The sequence below is a fragment of the Bemisia tabaci genome, chromosome 10, assembly GCF_918797505.1.
Source record: "Bemisia tabaci chromosome 10, PGI_BMITA_v3".
NCBI lineage: Eukaryota > Metazoa > Arthropoda > Insecta > Hemiptera > Aleyrodidae > Bemisia > Bemisia tabaci.
Genome location: NC_092802.1, coordinates 10,976,695 through 11,001,304, shown reverse-complemented (window position 1 = coordinate 11,001,304; position 24,610 = coordinate 10,976,695). Strand labels below are relative to the sequence as shown.

At 42.0% G+C, this 24,610-nt stretch overlaps 1 protein-coding gene across 2 annotated transcripts in view; it reads left to right on the top strand.

The window, feature by feature from the left end:
* Window positions 1–24,610, top strand: part of toy (paired box 6 protein twin of eyeless) — a 112,650-nt gene that overhangs the window by 66,721 nt on the left and 21,319 nt on the right. Inside the window, exons 5-7 of one of the 2 annotated variants that reach the window (XM_072305079.1) lie at window positions 3,493–3,709; window positions 19,547–19,699; window positions 21,299–21,381. In XM_072305079.1, coding sequence (XP_072161180.1) covers window positions 3,493–3,709; window positions 19,547–19,699; window positions 21,299–21,381 — 453 coding nt within the window. Of the gene's footprint in view, window positions 1–3,492; window positions 3,710–19,528; window positions 19,700–21,298; window positions 21,382–24,610 lie in introns of both variants that reach the window. The other variant, XM_072305078.1, reaches the window with a different exon arrangement.

Below are 24,610 nucleotides of genomic sequence, written 5' to 3'. Positions count from 1 at the left end.
GAGTGCTTGTCGAATATGTCCAAAAACCCGCGGATTCCCACTCGAGTGGGGTGATAAATTCAGGGGGTTTGGCAACGTCGCTGGAGGAACAGCCCTCCCAATTTCCTCAGGCCCTCGTTCTTTCGTTTTTTTAACGCGCGTAATTCGTGAGCAATGTTCGTTTAACCAAGAATGGGCACGAACAAGGGAAATTCGTCTTCGTTCGAGGTGGTGATTTTAAAATCCGCCCCAGGGATCGCTCCGTCCTTTCAAACGGACTCGAGGGATGGTTTGAGATAATGCACCGCTTCCAGGGAAATTCGCCCCCCTCCGAGCCGGCAGCCGCGGTTTCAGCCTTTAATTTCGGCCGCCGCGAGAGTTCGGCTATTGTCGTGCAGCCTGCTCGCTCTAGCGGCAAAAAGTCGGAGTGAATTTGCATCGCCGATACATAATTACTTTCCGATGAGCAGCCGGTAGGTTCTCAATGTTCGTCCGATGAGACTCATCATTTCTGCCGTGCGAAGGAAAAACGGAGTATGAGCCTTCAGACGTTGCCATATTTTCTTTTATAACCAACCAATTTACTGGGAAAATTCTGTATATTTTTCTTCCAATTTTTCGGACGATTTTGTTTCCAATGGAGAATTTGCACGCACATGTTTTATCGCTTCATCTGAAAGTGCCTAAAGAGCTTATATTTCGCAGTTTTTTTATACTCTTTTCCGGCTTTGGGAAATAGTATAAATATAGATTTAATAGTGAGAAAATTCGTCGCTTAGTGACGTCATCTGGCGGCATTCCCCATTTAAACGTATGTATTCTAGCAAATTAGATAATTTTTTCATTTCTACTCCAATAATTGGATCACATTTTGCAATAAGGAACCACTATCCCTGGCTCCTTCATAAAAGCAACTGTCTGCATAGGTAAACCAATGGCATCTATGCTGTTTATGAATGGAGCCAAAAATAGTGGTTCCTTATTGCAAAATGTGGTCCAATTGTTCAATTTATGAAGCAAGGGTATCCTCGTGTTCAGCTCATTTGGTAGCATCCGCTTAAAGACGGAACTCATCAAATTTCAGACACCTGCAAATTCTCTATTTTCCGGACAATTTTATTCCCAATTTAATCTTAAATATCCGAAAATTTTAAGGAAAAATATGCATAACTCCCTCAAAGTTTACACAAAAAGTGCTATTAAAGAGCAGACCCAAAATATTATACTGATGAAGCAGTATCAACGGAAAGCAGTAGTTTCCGGAGCCAGTCTCACCTCCCGCTCTCACTTGTTGACCCCTAAAAGCGGTGCTTTTTTCACCAGGAGCAAAAGGGATCCCAGCAGCAGATAAAGACCCAGGTCGAGCAACGGCCCTACCACTTCAAGTGGCACTATCTCACCTCAATTCTAACGGCGCTTTTCGGGTTAATTAACTGCGGGGGAGATAGGGTTGCTTTCTTCCAGGTTGCGCATTTGTCAAACGACTCCCCCTCAACATCAGGAACGAGACAAAGAGATCGCGATTTCGGGGCGAGATAAATTCTCGCTGCTCTCCCGGATTAAAAGTCATCGACTGATATCTCTGTGGGAACTCGAACGGTACGATATATCGATGGTGAAAATACCGAGCCACGTATTCCGGTTAGCATCGTTACAAATTTCTTTTCATGTTAGGTTTCTGAGAAGGGCCCAGTGATGCAAAATGAATAAATACATTTTCCTAGAAATTTCAAGGATTTTTCAGGAACTAGGTATGCAACCCACAACAATTACTATCCGAGACTCCGTCGAGGAACTTTTAGTCGAGAAGTGGGGGATCAAAATCATACAAATAGCGGATAAAATTTGGATACACGATTTTATTGTTTTAAGTTGTTCATTTGGGTACACTGGAAAAAAAAACACATTGGATCTAGAGTCCAGACTCTTGAAAACATTGACAAGAAAAAATACTCTTGATTCAATCAGATTTAAGCTTAAATCAAAACTAAATCCGCTCAAGTTAAGAGGCTTGGTTCTTGATTTAAGCTTAAATCTGATTGAATCAAGAGTACTTTTTCTTGTCGATGTTTTTAAGAGTCTGGCCTCTAGATCTAATGTGTTTTTTTTTTTTCCAGTGTATAAAGATCGCTCACAAAAAAGTCTCCATGAATCCGATTTGCGCTGAGCCCAGGGAAGGGGGCGGGCATTTTTCCGGCAATTTCGTTGGGTTTAACGACGCATTACCCATGCCGCACAGTGGATCGAGTCAATTACAGAGAGGTCGGACATGCACTTTTTGACTTAAACTGCAAATTATGATGTTCTATTCGTCACATTTTAAATTTTAAGTGGTGCATCTAGAAGAAAATTTCACGAGAAAACCAATGGAGCCACTTTAAAAATCTCAAAATTTTGTATAGACAAAGTTATAAGCTTTGAAAGTTTCCAAATTTTGTCGGACCTCTCCGATTGACTCGATTTTTTGACTGTGTGGCGTGGACTCGCAACCCATCAACATCGAATCGATCCCCGCCAATTTCGAGACGATGCGAGGGGACCCCGCGTCGAGACCTCCATCCCTGGTAATTAATTATCAGATTTCGCAGCCGAGAGATACCTAGTTCTACACGCGTAATTCGCAGTTAATACTCGCGGCCCGTCGCGGCGGAGATCACCCACTCCTCCGGCCCTTTGGGGTGCGCTCGCCCGTGAAATGATATTTGGGTGGGAGCGGGATTTTTTCGCCCCGCCCGGGAAGGGACAGCACGACTTTCCGGAGGGACGCCCGGGATTAGGATCGGCTGTGACGCTATTTCGAGTGGTCCTCAAGCTTCGGCTTTTGTCACTTCCGACGGGATCCCTTCCTTCTCTCGAGCCTCGAGCTCGACGACACTGCCGAACTGAACTGCCGTCCCAGGAAAAAACGCCGTATGATCACTCAAATGTTGCCAAATTTCCTCTCAGGAAATGTTGATTTTTTTTTTCTTTGAAGGAATTTCATTTGAACATAACGTGATCACATAATATAAATCACCTTAATCAAATAAGTTCAACGAATGGAATGTTCTTAACGTGGTTTTTTTAGTCTTAGGCACTAGCTAGGCAAAGACATGCGTGATCCTCGAGAGTGCATCTGTTTGTCCTATTTTATGCGCATCTTTTTTATTCGTATTGAAATACATGTCGGTCTAAGTACGTCTGCACGGAAAAAATAGGGTAGTCGACACAACCAGCGGCTGGTTAAAATCGCGTCAGCTCCCGTGCGGTGGTTACGATAACTACCGCGGTGGAGGTCACAGCTAACCCAGTAGTTACATCGACAACCGGATGTTGATGTAACTATCGGGTTAGTTGTGACCTCCACCGCGGTAGTTATCGTAACTACCGCACGGTAGTTGGCGCAATTTTAACCAGCCGCTGGTTGTGTCGACTACCCTATTTTTTTCCCTGTGTGTTGATACAACCTAACCCTGTACCTTCAAAGTCATTCACAAAATGATATCTCATTGTTTCTTCGTCCTTATGTTGCAGGTTTCATCAATCAACCGAGTTCTTCGGAATTTGGCGGCGCAGAAGGAACAGCAAGTGTCAGCGCAAAGCGAATCAGTATACGACAAACTGAGGATGTTCAACGGGCAGCCCCCAGGGTGGGCCTGGTACCCCGGCTCAACCCCCACCCCCGCTCACCTCCCTTTGCCTCCCACCTCCCTCACCGGACACTCCGCCAGGGACGAAGCTCAGAAGAGGGGTAAGCATCAATTTCTCCTGTAATAAGTCATACGGACAAACAGGGCCGGATTCACCTACTTGCCGCCCATGGGCCGCCTATATTTTGCCGCCCCCTTCTCAGTCGTTTTGAAACTCGATAAAAACCATCAAATGAACGTGCCAGCGGGGGAGGGGTGCAAACGACGCATTTACTCGTGTTGAACACATTTTTTGGGAAAGCCCTGTCAACACTACTAGCAAAAGTTTACGAAACTTTGCGCAGAAGTTAAGTTCCGTAAACCTATCTCTGTGTGGACAAGGCCTTCCATTCATAAGAAATGAATGAAAAAATTATGAAAGAACAAACATAAATGCGGTTCAATGATTTTAACTTCCGCCGCCGCGCCGCGCAGACCGCACCGTGTTAGACGCAATGCGTGAAGTATTCACGCAGTATTGTAGGCGCTATGCGTTTCACGCTGACCGCACTGTGTTTGGCGCAATGCGTGAAGTATTCATGCATTCTTGTAGGCGCTATCCGTTTCACGCTGACCGCAATGACCGCACTGTGTTTGATGCAATGCGTGAAGTATTCGTGTAGTCTTGTAGGCGCTAATATGTGTCACCATGTTCCAGGCCAAATTGCTTGTTTGGTCTCTCTCTCTTAACTCGACTTATTGAAGGTGCTGTCTCTTGTATCAGACGACAAAATTAGAAATTACCGTACTCTCAGGAGATGAGAGATTTTGTCGCCTTTTCTCGTTTGTAATTTTGTTTTTAAAAATCCGATTTTTCTTTATACCTACACTTTAAAAAATTGCAAATTTTTGCCGCCCCTTAGATTTGCCGCCATGGGCCACGGCCCATGTGGCCACCCCCTTAATCCGGCCCTGCGGAAAAAGTCCCACTCCCTCTACCTTGTTCTTTAATTGTGTAAGTCACTCCGCAAGGAGTATATATTCCGCTTCCCATTCATATCACACGGGGGTTTTTGGGTGATATGTACACTCCGGCACAGAATTTCGCTCCAATATGTTTAACAGTGCAGGACCAAAGACGTCATTGCCCCAAGCCATCGGCACCTAACGTCGAGACCCTTGAATTGAATGTATTTATCAACAGTGCGATTGACACTTACATACTACTGCCGTGATAGCGAAGACAGCATTAAGCACAGAAATTAAGTTTTGAGAAAACGGGCTCAAAAGTTTATGACCGGAAACTTTATTTATTGGAAGAAGCCTCCGCCTCCGTTCATTTTCAAATTGCCACTAATCGATCAAAAAAATCCTAGAAATCGTTTTGGATGATAAAAAATCCACCGCGTTTATTTCAATTACATAAACAGGGTATTTTCATTCTCATGATAGTCTATTGTTAAATGTCACTTACTGCTGTCTTGCCTAAAACTACTTCATCTTTTGTGCACTTACGGCTTCCTCATATGTCTCGCTTTTATACAATTAAGATGAATTTTGCTGTTTTATCTATTTCAGTGATTTCATCTAAAAGAGATCAGACGAATTTCGAACGAAACTCGATTTCGAAAATTCGAAACATACTGCTCTTCTGGCCATCACGGCAATAGAGGTATCCGTCCTCGCAGCGCCTTCAAACCCGCCCGACGCAACGCGCCCGAGCATGTCAACCACCGCACTTAAGATTCACGGACCATCGGGGCGGTCACGCCTCGGGAGGTAACCAACCGTCGGCGCGAAGAAGACGTTTCATTAGGTCACCGAGCGTGCGAGGGCAAAGGACACGACCTACCCCCACCCCCTTCCTCCGGCGACGTCGGCGACGGTAGCGAAATCACGCGGAAAACCCGCGCGAAAGGGAACAGCGAAAAACGGGAAACGAAAACAGCAATTAAAGTATAATTTTTCAGCGTTAAAACGAGGCGAGTGGAAAAAGTCGCGCGTGGAGATGCGCGAGGGTAAAACCACCTAAGTTAGATGGAAGAGCGTGCGGAGATGGGTGGTTTGGCCGCGCTCCGCGCGGCCAGGACGAGAGGAGGAAGAGATAAAAACGCGGGCGGGTGGGAAAAGACTCGACTCGACTCGAGATGGGGGTGGGAAAGGGAGCCATTTGCCGGGTGAGGGATGAGCGAGGGTGGAGTGCGCTGATGCGTGAGGGAGGATCGTACATCCCTCCAGCCTCCAGCCGGGCGATTGTGATGGCGCGCGGGGCGAGAACCGCGCAACCCCTCGGGGATCCGCGCGGGGCTTAGGTGGTTTGGCCCGGGCGGGATCCCTTCCGCGCCTCAGAATCCGATTGGGCCGCCTAATCAGTATGCCGGGACGAGCGGGAACGCGTCGGAACCCGACCCCGGGAAACGCGGTGCGCGACGCCATGAAAACGCCGTGAAAAGCCCCGCTCCGCGCCGAGGAAAACAAGGGCTTGGGTGGCGGGGAGGAGGGAAAAAATGAAAGATGGAATTCGCTATCGCGCGATCGATCATTGCGGTCGGGTCGCCGGACCGTGGTCGGGGATGATTTGAATGTGTGCTGACGTGTACGATTCAACACTGCAAGAGAGCAGTACTGCCGTGGTAGTGAAGAGAGCAGTAAGTGCAAAAATGAAGTTTTGAGGAAATGAGCTCAAAAGCCTTTCACAGTGGATCGAGTCAATAGAAGCACTGGAAAAAAAAAATTCATTGGATCTAGAGTCCAGACTCTTAAAAACATCGACAAGAAAAAGCACTCTTGATTCAATCAGAATCTAGCTTAAATCAAGAACCAAGCCTCTTAATTTAAGCGGATTTCGTTTTGATTCAAGCAAAAATCCGATTGAATCAAGAGTTTTTTTTCTTGTCAATGTTTTCAAGAGTATGGACTCTAGATCCAATGTGTTTTTTTCCCATTGTGTTGTATTAAGCAAGAGAGCAGTACTGCCGTGATAGCGAAGAGAGCAGTAAGTCTAAAAATGAAGTTTTGAGAAAATGAGCTCAGAAGAGTCTCACAGTGGATCAAGTCAATAGGAGAGGTCGGACAAACATTGGAAACTTTAAAAGCTCATAACTCCGTTTATACGATTTTCTGAGGTTCTGGAAGTGGTTTCATTGGTTTCCTCGCAATATGTCCTTCTTAGCGCACCCCTTAAAGTTCAAAATGTGACAGAATAAACATCACAGTTTGCAAATTTAGCAAAAAAATTATCATTTTTATATTAGGCTAGTGTTATGGAAAGACGGCCGGAAGTGTGCTATCTTCTGTTTGCTTTTTAATTCGAGTGAAAATTACTACCTTTATCCATTGTTCTTTTCACCATTTGTACTTTCTTTTTTACCTTTCTTGAGATCAGGAGGGCAAAAAAAAAAACACGCGAAAGTAACATCTATGAGAAGTAACTTCTTTAGTTGAAAGTTCTGCAACTTTAGGCATTATTTTACCCCGTGTAAAAAACTCTACGCTGGCGCAAAGGATACAAGGGGTTCTTCCGAATGGATTTTTCAATTTTTCTATAACTCCACAATGTCTGAAAATTAAGCTCCGAAAATTCCAAAGTCCTTCAATGTTACGTTCTATTATTTTTCACCCCGTTTACGAGTCTCTCACCATCACATTCCGTTCTTGCTCCCCATCCAAGAACGCACAAGTTCCTCCTTTACGTCTTGCATTTAGCATCCTAAAACTTTCACACAAAAGCACGCTCTTGAATCCGCGCTTCCAACTTCCGTTTCAGCGTCTCGTAAGTCGTAACCCATCGTCATCTCTCGCGGCCCCCCTTTCGTTCAACCCCCAACTTCCCACCCCTCCGATTTCGTACACCACCGAACGGAACCCCAGCTCATCCCCGGAACCGCCAGCTCTCCCCCACCGCGCTGAAACCGAGTCCTTTGACGTGCGAGCGTAACTGCGTTTGGAAATGAGCAGTTTTGTCCGTATAAAATCACACTTATCAGGGCTCATGTCAGGACAGAGATACGTCGTTTCGTCATAGGACAGGGAATTAGAACGGTGCCAATAATAACGCCACGCCGCGCCGCACGGCCCGAATTCATTCTAAAGCGGTGGTGGCGGCGGGGGGGGGGAGGGTGGATTGCATCGGGATCGGATCTGTTCGATCGTAGGATTTGCTCTAATTAAGACCGATTTATCCGCTCCGATTTGCTCGGTGGCGAGTGAAATATAGGCTATCGAACTAAGCCCATTTGATAGTATAGTAAAGAATCGATTATTACGGCGTTTGTTGCGGACACCCTGATAATCGATCCTTTTTCATAGGGTTAAATGGCAAATTGATCGATTCATCGCGAGTAGATCCGTCCGATTAGAGCGGAGGCTCATGATTTGTTAGCACTTGTTCGCCGTTGGTTTATGACGCTTTTATTGCCGATATTGTTCGTCGAGGCCACGGTTTGGTGTCCCTGCGAGATGGGAGGTTAGGGGATGTTCGGGTGCTGGGCGGAGGGTGAAACCTCCGCTAGGTTCTTTTATGTAGGGCTCCGGTAGCGACGTAAAATTTTAATCTAGCGGAGACGTAAAATGGACGTATTTCTGTCAAACGGAACTATGTGCATTATGACGTGAGCCCTGTTTTGCATGTATTCTTATGGGTCTCAGGGCTCATGTCTTAATGCACATAGTTCCGTTTGGCAGAAATACGTCGAAATGGGAGTCGCATGCTTCGAATGATGACTTTCTGTCATCTCTCCATCTCTTTCTTGAGATTTCCGTAGTTGCAACGACTATTATAAAGAATAAAAAAAAAATAGGAGAAAATAAAATGATGTAGATTTTTGTTAACATATTCGAATTCTGTTTTTGGTAGCCTTTTTTGGGTATTTTTAGGGATACCACATGAGGTCCTCTTAGAATTCGAGGAAATATGGTGTTAAAAAAATTTTGGAAGCTCTACTGTACTTTTTGACGCAAAAAATTTTAGAAAGAAATTTTCAGCCCTTAGAATATTCTCAGTTTTTTATCTTTTTCCACTTTTTCACTCAAAATAATATTCTCCTTAAACAAAAATAAAATCATGTAAGGTGATTCTTAAAAGTTGTATTAAAGTTTTTGAAGAGTACTTTTGGGCGCTTTTTGTTATTAAGATGTCTGAGGTAGACGACTGATCTGAAATTAAACTCCTCCATTCCAGAGATATATTCCTACGACGAAGAAAATCGTCTTTTTTGTGAAGTCTTTTTTGTGAAAAAATAAAAAATTCCCCTGACAACCAGATAGGTTCACGACCAATAATTTCGTTGATACGACGGAAATTAAATGCATCACAATTAATCTTTTCTCTTACGGAATGACGAATTTACCAAATGTAACTATCAATTGCCACAAGAAGCTTATTCTTTAATTATAAATTAGATGTTTTCTGACTATGAAGATAAAGTTTTGCATTGTTGATAGTTCTGCTGTTTTTATCGGCTGATCAAATCTGTCGAGCAGATCCTAAGACAAATAGGGCATTGTCCTGTTATAGGTGTAGAAAAATCAATGTTAAAAAGTGATGCAGCTTATTTCTGTCGTAAATTTCGCGGAAAGAGCTATTGTCGGGAAGCTGTTAACAAGTTTAGGAAAAGCTTAATGCATCTCCGGCTTATAACACCAATATTCATATCAAAGGATCATGAACATGTGAGCTTCGTCAGAGATTAGCTTTCCTTTATCGACTACCAACTAATGGGATTCCAATTCATACTAAATAGTTTGCAGCATAATTACTCACTCTAGGTTCTCAGAATCTCAGCACTATCGCAATGCAATTCGCTTCTTGTAAATGTATTACAATCATTCTAACCACAACGCTCAATTTATTCCAATCTTCAATGAAAGAAGACACGAAATACACGAGTACTACACAGTGAACGTAAAAGGAGACAAATTATAAAATTCTCAATGAAGACCTTTGAGGCATTCACATTACTAAATTGAGGCCATGTGGAGTTATTGGGAAGGGGGGGGGGAGACAAACACCTCCTAGACACGAAAGTTTAATTTTTGCAAATGTATCTTAATTCCAACTGCCAAAAAAGTAGTATTTAGTGGTTTTAATACCTCCATATTCTCAAAAAGTAGACTTTTTCCCTTTTTTATCTCATGTATGTTTCATTTACTTCGTAGTTCTTGCAAAGAGCGATATTCTCAAACAAGAACACAGTTTTTTTCCTGCGGTATCAGCCATGGATTTGAAAGTATGGATTTTCCCATACGAGCAAGTAACTCATTTGGTAAAAATAAGCTACTCGTACGTATGGGAAATCATACACTTAAAAATTCATGGTTGATGCCTCAGGAAAAACTGCATTTTCATAAATGACGGTCGTAAAAAATTGTTAGATTCCCGAACAAAGATAGCATAAGCTTAATCAATCCGTCTTGAACATACCTTATATTCCAGGGATTTTTAATTTTCGTGTATAAAGAATTGATTCCACACCATCGCCAAGTCGCAATGACCTATTTTTAGAAGAATTATAATGCGATCTCCGTGGATCAGCAAGCCGACTCGCTAATTTACTACCGAATTACAACAGTACAGTTACAGGGTGGTTTAGACGCACAATCACGTCATGTATGCATCCCTTCCACCCGACACAGTTCTTTCAGCGGCCCCTTAACCCCCGATAGAAACCCAAACCCTATAGAAAGCATGGATGCGCAGAATGGAAACAAGCGGACCCTCCCCTCCGCAGCAGCTGTCAAGTGGTTAGACTGGAAAGGGAATTAAGCTCGCAAAATAAATATAAAAAAAATACGCGTAGATGTAAAAATAAAATAAAAATGTCCGTTGCATGGATATAATGAACTCTGCTGGGCTTCCATTACAAACAGGAGTTTAGGGAAAAACAAAGTTACCAGTCCAAAGTTAGAGTAAGACCCATTCACGCGGATAACTTTGTCCACAGAGCTCGTCGCCGGCAGTGATGCAAAACCGAGGGCCTAAATTCCCTCGCCCGAGCGACGGGAATTTCCCGCGGATTTTCCCCGCGAGCCGACACCGTCGGCTCCATCATCCCACGTAACTTTTTCATCTCTTTTTCCCTCTCTAAACTTTTTTTTTCCCCTCTAAAATTAAAGTTCCTTCTCTGTTTCACTCCCCATCCCCGGGTCTCCGTCAGTTGCAAGCATTGATTATTTCCATTTCTTCTCTCCTTTTTTCCGGTCTCTTCCCGTTCTCCCCGCGCCCTCCCGAAGGAAAACGCTGTGTTTAACCTGGGTTTGGAATTAACATCCTCCCTAATCCCCGGTTTTATAGCGTCACGGGCGGAGATAAAGACGCGGTGGTATTCAAAGTTGCTCCTCGAAAAATTGTTCCCTTTCAGCCCGATGGAATTCCGGGGAGTGTGGAGAGTCTTGTGTATGGGGCTCGGTTCTAGTTCTTTTGTCGAGGAATGTATGAAAGTTCTGAATGGGATGAATGCACGGTTGTTTTCGCTTTTCTTTTCACCGGGACACATTCTCGCGGGAAAGATGCGCACTCGAAATGGAGGCTCGGATTAGATTCGTGCTTCTCGTCGAATTAAAAGTTTGTTTTCGGTATTAAGAGCAAACTTTCAGGTTGAAGTTTAAGAAAAAATCAGATTTGGGTTACATTTTGATGACTTCGTGGAAAAGTGGATCGAAAATTGTAGAAATTCTTGCATCGCTGAATGAAAAGTTTGTTTTAAATATCTATATGAAAGGGAAATTTTCATGCTGAAATTTCGACCGTTAATTTGAGAATAATGCAGAAATGAAAAAGCGAGCTATCCATGCGATCTCGCGGAGAGATGTGCTCTCCTTTAGATGGTATTCTCTCAATTTTAGGTTTAGTCCAAAGATCTGTTAGAAACTTAAATTAAAAATAGGAAAAGTTTGAAATGAAAATAATGAAAATAATGATGTTAGAGTTGAATAATGAAAAGTTTGTTTTAAATGTATAAAAGGGCGATTTTCATGTTGAAATTTCGACAATTGGAGAAGAATGCAGAAATGAAAAAGTGAGCTATCCATGCGATCTCCACCTTAGATGGTCCGTATTCTCTCAATTTTAGATTTAGTCCGAAGCTCTGTTAGAAACTTAAATTAATGGCCCTGCTGGTAGTGCTGGTGCGTGATGCAAATTTTCGAGGAACTAAAGGCTTTCTTTCAAAATCTGCAGTCTTTTAAAGTGAGCTTTCCGTATGAGTTTGGTAAAATCATCATACATGGACTTCAAGAAAAATTGAATAAGAAAATAAATTTAATAGGGGAAAGGAAACTACGCCACAAAAAGTCCGCGACCAACACAGTGCAATTTCATACTCGTTATAAAACTGGGCTTTGGTTAATGTGGTCAAAGGAGGGAGATCGCCGAACTATGCATCTAAAATGACAGGAATGTAGAGGTCGGCAATGTATGGATAGAAAAGGAAAAAGCGGGCCTGTTTAAGTTAAACAGCCGTAGAAATTATTATCTACCATCGGCCGAAAGTGTTGAAAACTCTCGGACATGACGGTTGGGTTACCAAACACAAATTTAATTCAACACTTGTGCGTGCGTTCAGAAACAGCGTTACTGTGGCATGATTTATTAAACAAAGAACGTGAGATTCATAGAAAATGAGTGAAAAATACAGAAAAAATAGCTGAGGCGGAAAGCTTGTTTCCGGTCGTGAGGTATTTTAGGAAATGCCCAACATTGTCCAGGTGTTTTGTTCTCCTTCCTCCTTCTTTTCCTATTTTTTCCTTCTTTTCTTATTCTTTTTCCTTGTTTCTCGTAAACTTATATTCTCTCATACCTCTTCTTTTTTTCCTCCCTCCCAACTCTTTTCTGTCTAGGCTTCAAATCTAGCAAAAGACACTCCGATCATATCGTGTAAAATTCTGATAGCAACTAATGAATTGGTTCTCTTTCATTAGTAATTAAACTTTAGAGTAGTGTACTAAGCATATTAAGGGCGTGTCTTGGAATTGCAAATAAAATTAATGTGTTTAAAATTTAGCTCCCGCTTTTACAGACTTGCAACGGCTCTCCTAATTGTATTAGTCATTCTCAGAAAGACTTAAGAGGCAGAAATAAAAATGCAAGGTTAAGTAATAATCGACCCATTTTAAATCTCAGGATGATCGGTAATGTGATTAATTAATTAATCGCATTAATATTTTAGCGCTTTGAGATTCAGAACGGGCCTGTGGACGGGTTTTTACTGTTTTTCTCGAAATTAAAATTTTTGGTACTCAAATATTTTAAGAACGACCGATTCAATCGTCTTTGCATCAATGTTCGGTCAAATTGACGGTGAAAACCCTAAACCACGCAACTCGATTTGCGACTTTGTAGACTTATACTTTATTTCTTAAACGGAAAATTGCTTCAAAACTTCCGTGATTTTCCTTCTGTAAGCAAAGAAAATTCTGTGAACATTACAAGGAATGCTGCCGATTTTTCCCTTCTCCAAAAAAATTCAATGGGAGCAGAGGTTTTCAAACACCATAAACGAGATACGTTGCTTGGAATTTCCGCCGTCTAGATTTTTTGAGACTCCAGGACTTCTTTGAATAAATGACCCCGCGATATCTGCAACTGCTATTTTACTCAAAACTGACCCACTGTATCATCAATATAGGATTTTAAACTTTCCTTGCAAAACAATCTGATGGTCCACGATAATTTTAATCGTCCTACATGTCTCAGTGTCAATGTGTGCGAATGACAGGAGTCACAAACAGATGAGACGATCAAGTGGACGTATTTTTGCTGAAAGGAACTATCTGCATAGTGTCTGCGTGTGACATAGTTCCTTTCAGCATAAACACATCCAAGTGTGACATCGTCAGGAAATCACGGACTACGATTGCTGCGGCCATTCTGTTTATGTAGCCTGCTCCCGAATTTGTTTGGGGAGTCTTCGCTCCATTGCGTCCCACTGCTGTTGGCACCAGCACTCCCTCGGTGCCAGAATTGTCACTCTAATTCCATCTATTCCTATTGTTGCCAGTGGAGCTGACATAAAATGGGGGAAAAGCTCCTACGCGAATTATTTAACTAACCATCAAAGAAATTATGGGATTTCTGAGTTAATCTATAAAGCGGGCCGCAACAGTCTGAAACAAAGTTATGTCTCAGTTTTAAAATCTCCTTGGGATTTGGACAGCTCTAAAAGTATCAATTTCAACGATGGCTTAGTTTTTTTGTAGCGTGAGAAAGTAATTCTTGAGAGAGTTAAAATACGTGAACTTACTAAAAAAACATAGGGTATAGACTAAAATATGCTAGGGAACAAAGCTAGGACGTTTCGGGTCAATTGCATGACCATTCTAATTTAAAAAATTTCAAAAAAAAGATCAATTTTATTTTATCGATTTCACGATTCTAATTCTTTCATCTGATCCACTAAAAATTGGGTCTAACAAGACTAAAAATAGACAGCCTCGTCAAATTAAATTTCTCGTACATTGCTCTTGTTTATCGTTGCATTGGACTATCACTTCTGTTTTTAATTAAAACTGCGTTCTTACCAGGCCATAATATGCTCAAATCCATATAAACACATACATGGATCGCATTTAGCAAAAAAAGGAAATAGCGAAATTACAGTGCTGTAAAATGTTGCTTCTTCATAATTATCTAAAACATTTCCCAGAATAACAAATAGTTTCTGCTTCCCACCAGAAAATTCTTAAATTTAAAGGAAAATAATTGTGTACATTTTAATACTGTACATGTATTCAGTATTTTTTAAAGAAAAGAAGAAGTTAAAACTTTTGAGATATTTAAAGAAAACTCACGCTTTCACAAATGAAAGCGTGAATGAAGCGTTTCATTCACTTTTCATTTAGTGAAAGCGTGAGTTTTTTTAAATTTTTCAAAATTTTTAATACAACAGCTTTTACTGTTTATAAAAATTTCGATCGCTTTATTAACATTTTATCAAAGAGGAAGAAGTTGCACGATTTCGAAAACACCGTCATCGCGCTGGTTCTTCTTTGCTAAATGCGATCCACACACTGGAAAAAAAACACATTGGATCTAGAGTCCAGACTCTTAAAAACATCGACAAGAAAAAGTACTCTTGATTCAATCAGAATCTAGCTTAATCAGGTTTGGTTAAACCTCTTAATTTAAGCGGATTTCGTTTTGATTCAAGCAAAAATCCGATTGAATCAAGAGTATTTTTTCTTGTCAATGTTTTCAAGAGTCTGGACTCTAGATCCAATGTGTCTTTTTCCAGTGCATGCTCCTTGGAACCAGCGAATTTTGAAAAGAAGAGAAAATCAAATGACTAAGAAAGAGGTTAACATGAATTTCCAGGCGAATCCCATCTCGGCGTTCGCATCAAATCGTGCGGGGGAGCCGGAGCAAATCCGGCAAGTGGCGGGGTCGCGCCGAACCCCAATTTACGCGAGTCGCGAACCGTGAAGGGGATGGGGGCTGTTTGGGGGTTGGGGGGCGGTCGGGGGGTCGCAGCGCTACCAGCTGCACACTTCCGCCACGGCCACATCGCAAATCAATTTGGCTGAAATCGACAGCACTCAACGGGCGACGACAAACAGGAACATCCGCGCATCACCAATCATCGCAGCTTCATCTAATTAGTTGTCATTAACCAAGCGCCGAGCCTTCGAGTTTCCGTCGAGAGATCGAATTTCGATACACGCTCAGGGGAGGACACAATACACGGTGGGTGAGGGTCTTTGTTTCGCCGGGAATGAAGAATTTGCATGCTTATTTTTTATTCCTTCATCTGGAAGTCCTTCATTCTCACCAGTTCGCCTTCAATGAGCCTCTAGGCAATTTCAGTTGATCAAGCGTAACAATGGGCCTGTTGCAAACTTTTGCTAGAGCAAAACTAAGAGTTGCTCCTTACAGATAATGCTTCAAAAATCACGATGAGCGCATTGGCAAAGTCTGAAATGCACTCATAACTTCACAATCTGCCCAAGAAATTTGCGGTTTTTTGAGCTTCCCGCTTCGAAAACGATACTACGGTACAGGTGAACATTTTGTTAGAGGAGTCGCTCCATTGGCGGCAATACTCATCATGGCCGACGCCAGTCCGCCGAAACACCTGTGATGGGACGAGATAACATCTGAACAGGATTAAACCAGATAACAATCGGCGTGTTTACGTTTATATTTTCCTCGCCCGCCTTAATTGATCTTGAACTCTCCTCGAATTACTCGTGGAACTGCGCAAGCGTCGGCCATGATGAATATTGCCGACGATGGAGGGACTCATCTAACAAAATGTTCACCTGTGCAGTAGTATCGTTTTTGAAGCGGGAAGCTCAAAATAACGCAAATTTCTTACGCAGATTGTGAATTTATGAGTGCATTTCAGACTTTGCCGATGCGCTCATCGTGATTTCTGAGGCATCATCTATAGGAAACAACTCTTCATTCTGCTCTAGCAAAAGTTTGCAACAGGCCCATTGTTGCTTGCACACGGAGAAAAAAACCTCGTGCATGGGACCCGAAGTTTAGGTCATATGGATCTCTGAAGTTTTCAGATTGAGCATCTGAACACTTAAGGTCTAGCTGTCGAGGTTCGGATCACACATCTGAAACTTCAGTTCTCACATCTGAAGTACTTTGGTGCTCACATCTGAAGTACTTCAGATGTAAGAACTGAAGTTTCAGATGTCTGACCTGAACTTCGGCAGCTAGACCTTAAGTGTTCAGATGCTCAATCCGAAAACTTCAGAGATCCATATGACTTAAACTTTGGGTCCCACGCACGAAGTTTTTTTCTCCGTGCAGAGGTTTGATATTTCAGCTATTTCGGTTCTAGTAGCATCTTACAGTGCGTTGCGCTCATTCTTACCAGTTCGCCTGCAGAAAGCTACAAGTCATAGTGAGCGATTCAGGAGCAGTAATACTTGAGAACCAACCCGCATTAAGTTGATACAAAGAAAAAGAGGTTCGAAGTTTTATTCCTGCATGTAAGGCTCAACGTAAAAAATAAATTTTAAGGTGATTCGACAAATACTGCTATCGGAACTGCACTCGAATACGATATTTTTCCTCGAGAAAAAAAAAAAACGTCTTTATAACGTTGAATTTCTTCGTAAAATCTGGTACATGAATTTTTCAGTATTATGACGACAGAAAAGCGATCTTAAAATTCGAAAAAAATGACAAGTAGCTGCAATTATGGAACGAATCGGTGCGATATATCGCAAGTCGCTCTGACACGAAAAATGGCGCTCGTCGAATCGCCTTAACCCCTTCTTTTCACAACCTAATTTCTTTTTTCGACTTTCAGATTTTGGCGGGAGAGAATAAACAACCAGAAGAACTCAAACAAATTCTTAACTTAACTTTTTCGAAAATGTGGGTTAGTTCCTTCCTGAGAAACTCGGTCCCTTTTGCCCGATAATAATCTCACCGGAGGTCAAAGCGCAGTAACTACAGCCACGAAAATCTCGAAATCGATATCGAAATATAATATAATTATCGACTTATATCGAAATATAATTCGACTGAAGCAGCGCCGCGACGCAGAGGGTGGGACCGGGCCCAGGCGGAGTGAGATATAATATCATAACAGTTTAATTTTCCACCAAACTCGTGGGTCTTGGGCGGGCGACAGGGGTGGGGGAGGGGGGGGAGGCTCGCTAAACCGGGGCTCATCCGTGTGGAAATATTGCAATAAGTTATAACAACATTACTGTTAGAGTCACGTGCTGAGGCTCCCCCCTGATTAAGTTAACTACCCGACAAAATAATTCTCTCTATCTTCCGATCCCTGACACTCACATCGGTGCGTGTGTCCCGCGGACGTATGCGGGGGTCCAGGGTGTAACAAAGAGGCCCTGCTCGCGAACGATTTGTCGGAGCCTTAATTATGTTATATTGTGATTTATAAGTGAGTGCCGAGGTCTTATTCGTCTGCTTTCTTTCGGCGCCTCTCTCACTGGAAAAAAAAACACATTGGATCTAGAGTCCAGACCCTTGAATACATTGACAAGAAAAAATACTCTTGATTCAATCGGATTTTTTCTTGAATCAACACGAAATCCGCTTAAATTAAGAGGCTTGGTTCTTGATTTAAGCTAGATTCTGATTGAATCAAGAGTACTTTTTCTTGTCGATGTTTTTAAGAGTCTCGACTCTAGATCCAATGTGTTTTTTTTTTTTTTTTTCCAGTGCTCTGGTGTGAGATGCGATCTCTGAGCGATGTTTGCACGAGGACACTCAAAATCAGAATCACTTATCCGTTTTGAATAGCTCACGACGAAAAAAATTATGACGATCTAACATTTTGAATGTAAAAGAGTGCACGAGGACGCACAAAACGCAGAATTAATTGCTACGACAGTTACTTGAGCAATGTCAAGATGTAAAACTTGCAGTTACTTTAGCAATGTCAAGATGTAAAACTAGTAGTTACTTCAGCAATGTCAAGATGTGAAACTAGCAGTTACTTTAGCAATGTCGAGATGTAAAACTAACTGCGTTAATTCAACGTTTTGTGAGTTCTCGCACACATTTTTACATCCAGAATGTTAAAACAGTGCATTTTAAAAACGCGCACTTGTAACCTAAAAATAATAAAACTCCATGATTTTCGTATCATGCTTACCTGCATCATCTTGTGTTTTTTATCCTTGATCACCTTACTGGCGGCTTTACTTTATTTGTTTTTTTAAATTATAAATGAGCCATCTCCCGACATCAATCTGGTTGTTTCTGTTGCGAACACCTTGCGCTCCAGCGGGCTTTGTGTCGGTTCCTTTATCCTTCCGCAACGTGGACGGTCGGTTCACTCTCTCGTCCATCTTTTCCCGTGACACCACCGGGATGATTACAAACAAGATGATGTTCCCGAACAGGAGGAGGGAAAAATAGATGCTTGTAATCTGCATTCTACGGCCGTTCCGATGGCAACGATCCAAAATAATTAGATTTCATCAGCGCCGCCGACAGTCATTGGAGCGGTGACTGGATTAATCGCAATTTCTGAGCTCGATCGTCGTGCCGCACAGTGGATCGAGTCAATAAGAGAGGTTGGACATAATTTGGAGACTTTAAACGCTTATTATTCCGTTTATACAAAACTTTGAAGTTTTAAGAGTGCTTCCATTGGTTTCCTCGCGGAATTTTCTTCAAGATACACCCCTCAAAATTTGACATGTGACGACATAAACATCAAAATTTGCAGTTTTAGGAAAAAATTTTATGTCCGACCTCTCCAATTGACTCGATCCACTGTGCACCGCGTCGTGCCGCGAGAGCCTAGGTGCTCGATTGGCTGAAAGAACCTTTTTAAAGGGGTGAATTATGTTTGAGCATCATTTTTCCTGATTTTGGGACGGGGAATCAATAGTCACTCAAAAAATTTAGTTGCGTTGAATCGTTTGTTTTATAATCGCTTCCGTTCGCCAATTTCTGTCGATCAATCCACGAAGTTGTTGGTCGATTCACGGGGTTTTCAATCGATTCATGGATTTGTCGATCGATTTATAGAGTTATGTCGATCGATTCACGAGTTTTTCGGATTTGTCGATCGATTTCATGAGTTATGTCGATCGATTCACGAGTTTATCGATTGATTCTAGGGTCTGTCGATCAAACCACGGAGTTTTTGGTCTATTCACGGGTTTTTCAATCGATTCGCGGATTTGTCGATCGATTTCATGAGTTATGTCAATCGATTCACGAGTTTATCGATTGATTCACGAGTTTATCGATCGATTCACGGTTCTGTCGATCAATCCACGGAGTTTTTGGTCGATTCCCCGGTTTTTCAATCGATTCATAGATTTGTCGATCAATTCACGGTTTGTCGATCGGATCACGAGAATCGGTTCACGTTTTCATTTTTCGATCTATCCGTGTCGATCGACTCCATGGACTTCTTTTTGCATGAGGATAGGTATTATTTCGAGACTATGATGTTGTTGAAAACTGAGATTTGAGCATTTGAGCATTAAGCAAGTAGCTTCTTTTCTGTTGGCAGCGACAGAGCTGGCGCACGAGAGTACGTCCGACGGCAACTCGGAGCACAATTCCTCGGCCGACGAAGACTCCCAATTGAGACTCCGACTCAAGAGGAAACTCCAGAGGAATCGCACTTCATTCACCAACGAACAAATAGACAGTCTTGAAAAAGGTAACTCCCCTGACATAATCCTTGAATATTATAAAATCCTCCTCAAAATGAGAATGCATGCTTTGTAAAAATGCTTCTCCAAACACATTTCGACGGTGTAAGTCGGTAATCACAAAACTCAGTTTGCTACACTGAAAGAAGAAAAAAAACACGCTGTATCTAGAGTCCAGACTCTTAAAAACATCGACAAGAAAAAATACTCTTGATTCAATCGGATTTGCGCTTAAATCAAGAACCAAACCTCTTAATTTGAGCGGATTTCCTTTGGATTGAAGCAAAAATCTGATTGAATCAAGAGTATTTTTTCTTGTCAATGTTTTCAAGAGTCTGGACTCTAGATCCAATGTGTTTTTTTTTCTAGTGCATAATGAGAAAACATGCTTTGTAAAAGTGATTCTCAAAACAAATTTCGACGGTGTAAGTCGGCAATCACGTAACTCGATTTGCTACGTCGCAGACTTCCTGTCATAGTTTATTTTTAAACGGAAAACTACTCAACAGCAATTCTTGAAAACCGTCGTGAGTTTTCTTCTCTGTGTGAGGAAAATTCTCCATTAACCTCAAGAAATAATGCCGATTTGTTCTCCTTTAAAAAATAACATATAGAGGCGGAAATTTTCAGACACCGCAAATGAGTTATGTGATTGCCAACTTACACCGTCGATAAATCGTTTTATTCTCATTGGTAACATTGAAAGAGGTTACGTTATTGTTATTGTTGGGATCCTTTCAGATATAGAGGGAATCCCTATGGTGATGTCCCCAGTAACAGCGTCTATTAAGCAGCAGCGTGGGAGGCAGCACACATGCGGCCAAGAAAAACCACGGCGCCTTCAAGTTTTTTGACGCAACACGCGCATCCACAGAGCACGAATAGTTGCACACAAGCGCCGTGATGACCTTCTGCTCATTCAGCGCATTCAGCGGCTGTAAACGAGATATGTGATTGCGGACTTACGCCGTCGATTTTTTGAATTAAATAAAAAAAAAATTGGTTTTTCTGTGTCGAGAAAATTTTCTTGGCTTACACAAATTATGATATGTTTTCTTGAAAAAAGGTTGTGTCCAACCGGAAAAGATTACGATAAGTTTTACTAAATTTTTGACTGATTTTGGCGCTAGCGAGAAGTGCATTTGCGCCAGCTGGGGTATGGTTGATCCTACCACATCTCTGGCTGACTCAACCATACTGCCGTGCTAAGGAAGAACGCCGTATGAACCCTCAGACGTTACCAAATCTCCTTCAGTAAAATATGAATTTTTAGGGAAGTCTGTAAATATTTTTCCGAGACTTTTAATCGCCATCAGATCTAAATAATCTGCAAATTTTGAGATAAAATATTCATAATTCTCCCCAAAAAGACACATATTATCAGAGAAAACTTTGCAACTCTAGAATGCACGTAAGGCATTTTTTTCGTATCACGGCAACATACCTCTGGCTCGTGCGTATTGTCTACCGCCATATCACTGATTTGATATCAACCAAGAATTTATTCTTCGTGGCCATCTAAAATTCTACCTTTTGGATTTCTTTTTCATGAAAGCCGTTGTCGACCCCTCTCTTTATTATAATGTTTTGTTTTCTCTGTCCAACAGAATTCGAAAGAACTCACTATCCCGATGTCTTTGCCCGGGAACGGTTAGCAGAAAAAATTGGATTGCCCGAAGCTAGGATACAGGTCAGTAATTTACTTTTTTCTTGTATATGAGTAGGAACTTTCGTTTTAAATACTAGCTGTGAATAAGCATATTCCAATATTGTTATCGTTCTGCTGTATCAGCCGTTCATTGTAAAAACGCCACAACACTAAGCTAGTTTCTCTGTGAAAATACCATATCACTCTACCGTTTGATTAACTTTGTCCTTCAACATTGCAATACAAGTTTTTGGGAGTGCGATTCAATTACTCTGAAATTATAGAGGATGGATAATCATTGGTAATCTCGTAATGATGTATTTTCAGAGAGAAAAAGAAATGGAAAAATCTACGAATGTATGGTCACGACGTTTTTTCAGTGGACGACAACCATTACTTTTGTATTGCTGTTCTAAGGAAGAGTGACGTATGAACCTTTATGCGTTGCCAAATTTCTTTCGATAAAACATGACTTATCATGGAAAACTCCTGAAAAATTTCTGACCAATTTCCAGAAAAATTTCCTCGCAATGAGATCTAAATTATCTGAACTTTTCAAAGAGAAACACTCTTAATTGTTCTTAAAACCAAAATTTTAAGAAGGAAAATTTGGCAACGTGTAAATGTCCATACACCATTTGGTCCGCACCAAGCCACATCAGCTATTGCTGAACTTAATTGGGCAATTTTATTTTATAGAATAAATATAAACGGTTCTGCGGATTTTTGTGCGAATTTCGGTGGATTTTCTGCACAGCACGAGGCAAATTCCTCGAAAATTTGCAGAAAAATCCGCAGAGACGCCCTGTTGTAAAAAATTGAACGGATCAGTTAAAGTTGGCAATAGCTGATGTGGCTTAGTTCCTTTCTACTTAACGCGGTCCATTTTCCTGGGCACGGCAGTGTATCTCTCATCAGTGGCGTATGGCGTGAACTGCGATATATCGATTGTTAGGCCATTTAAACCTATGGAAAAGGATCGATAAACAGGGTGTTCGCAGCGAACACCTAAATAATCGATTCTTTACCATAGGTTTAAATGACATAACATTCAATATATCGCAATTCACGCCACGCCACTGAGTGTATCTCTCATCCGCGGTGAAAGCTCGCACACAATACGTGACGCTACCCCTGAAATATCTCCCGAATCCAAACCGATCATACACCCCGACAGGAATATATATCGACAAATTATCAGCCCCCGTCTTCGTCCGTCGACCAATCTTATCCCTTTTCATTTCGGACACCGCTCCGACATCCCTCATTTTTCTCGGAGCGTCCGCGTGAGTCGTGACATGCGCGGGGGTGGTCGATGGTGATTGGTGGGCGCCTCGACTGAAGCGTGATTTGCGGACGTCCCCCCCCTCCGCCCCCCGGGCCAAGGACGAGTTCAGGGGTGGACGGGCAGAAGTCATTTATCTTGCCGTCTAATCCCTGCGCCCCCCCCCCCCCCCCCCCCCCGCGGCCCCGGAAGGATCCCCAGGGAGGACTCGAGAAGTCGACTCCTTGTCGTCGGGTCCTCAGGCGGGTCAATGTCAAGAGCTGAGCTGCCATATCGGCACCTTCCGGCCGGAGCGTCACGAGTGCCATGCGACGTTTCAAAATTTCACCGAAAAAAAAAGTACTTTGGAAAAAAAAACACATTGGATCTAGAGTCTAGACTCTTGAAAACATTGACAAGAAAAAATACTCTTGATTCAATCAGATTTTTGCTTAAATCAAAAGGAAAGCCGATCAAATTAAGAGGCTCGGTCCTTGATTTAAGCAAAAATCCGATTGAATCAAGAGTACTTTTTCTTGTCGATGTTTTTAAGAGTCTGGACTCTAGATCCAGTGTGTTTTTTTCCCCGTGTATGGTGACATTTGCTATGAGTCTACTTGAGTATTTACACAGTGATACCATTCAGTGAAAATAACCAAAATTATAATAGTGTTAGCCGGAACTCCGGCGATTCTTACCGTAATTTGGTAAATGCTACCATAGGGTCGGGTGTTTATTGCCATGCTCGTATCACTGTATCAGAGTGCGGTAAAATCTACAATATTTTTTTTTCAGTGTTCCGCCGCCTTTCTTTTTTTTTACGGAGCTGTCCGAAAATTTTCTTCGTGCTGCAGATAAAGTCAGTGAAATTTCCAAACGGATTTAACCAACAATTTCTCTGCAAAAAAATAAAATGACGGCGGAAATTTTGAAACGTCGCATGACGCGTATGATACTTTGGCTGGAAAGTGATATCGTCATCTTTCGGCTGAAGTGTCTTGAACGCCATGCGACGTTTCAAAATTTCCGCCGCCATTTTATTTCTTTACGGAGACACTGTTCGACGGAGCCGTCCGAAAATTTCACTGAATTTTTTTCGTGCTGCCGACTAAATCCAGTGAAATTTCCAAGCGGTTTCGACCAACAATTTCTATGTAAAAAAAAAATGGCGCCGAAAATTTTGGAACGTCGCATGGCGCTTGTGATACTTTGGCCGTTAATTGATATCGGCACCTTCCGGCCGAACTGTCACGAGCGCCCTATGCGACGTTTCGAAATTTCGTTCCGATCGTTTCGATTGAAAATTGAAACTAATCTAATTTCAGACACCTTCAAATTCCCCGCTCAGGAAGTGAAGACACGATCAAGATAAATAACTTTCGGCGGCTAATTCAAGAATTGTCATACTTGAGTGAATCACTTTTTCCCGGTGCACAAAGCGTTACGGGGGAAGGAGGTTAAAAAATCCCTAATACAGCGTCGCGTACAATTTAAGCGGCTCCATTGTAAAAAACCTCCGGCTGTGGAAGCCGCACTTACGGGCTAGATATCGACGGTGAAACTACCAAACCACGTATCTCGGTTTGCGACGTCGCAGACTTCCCGTCATACTCTATTTTTTAAATGAAAAACTACTTAACATCCAGTCTTGAAAATTTCTGTGATTTTTCCTCTTTGTGCGGAGAAGATTCCGTGAAAATTTCAAGGAATGATATTGATTTGGCCTACTTCAAAAAAATAAAATGTGAGCGTAGATTTTTAAACACCGCAAACGAAATACGTGGTTTGGTAGTTTCACCGTCGATATATTGTCTGCGTTCCGGGCTTAAAGGCCAAAAGATCCGGACGTAGCACCCGGAGCAATAGAAACTACGGCTCCTACATCCGGAACTTTCCGCCTTTGAGCTCGGAACGGACGGTATGTTTATACAGCACTGAAAAAAAAAAAAAAACACATTGGATCTAGAGTCCAGACTCTTGAAAACATCCACAAAAAAAATACTCTTC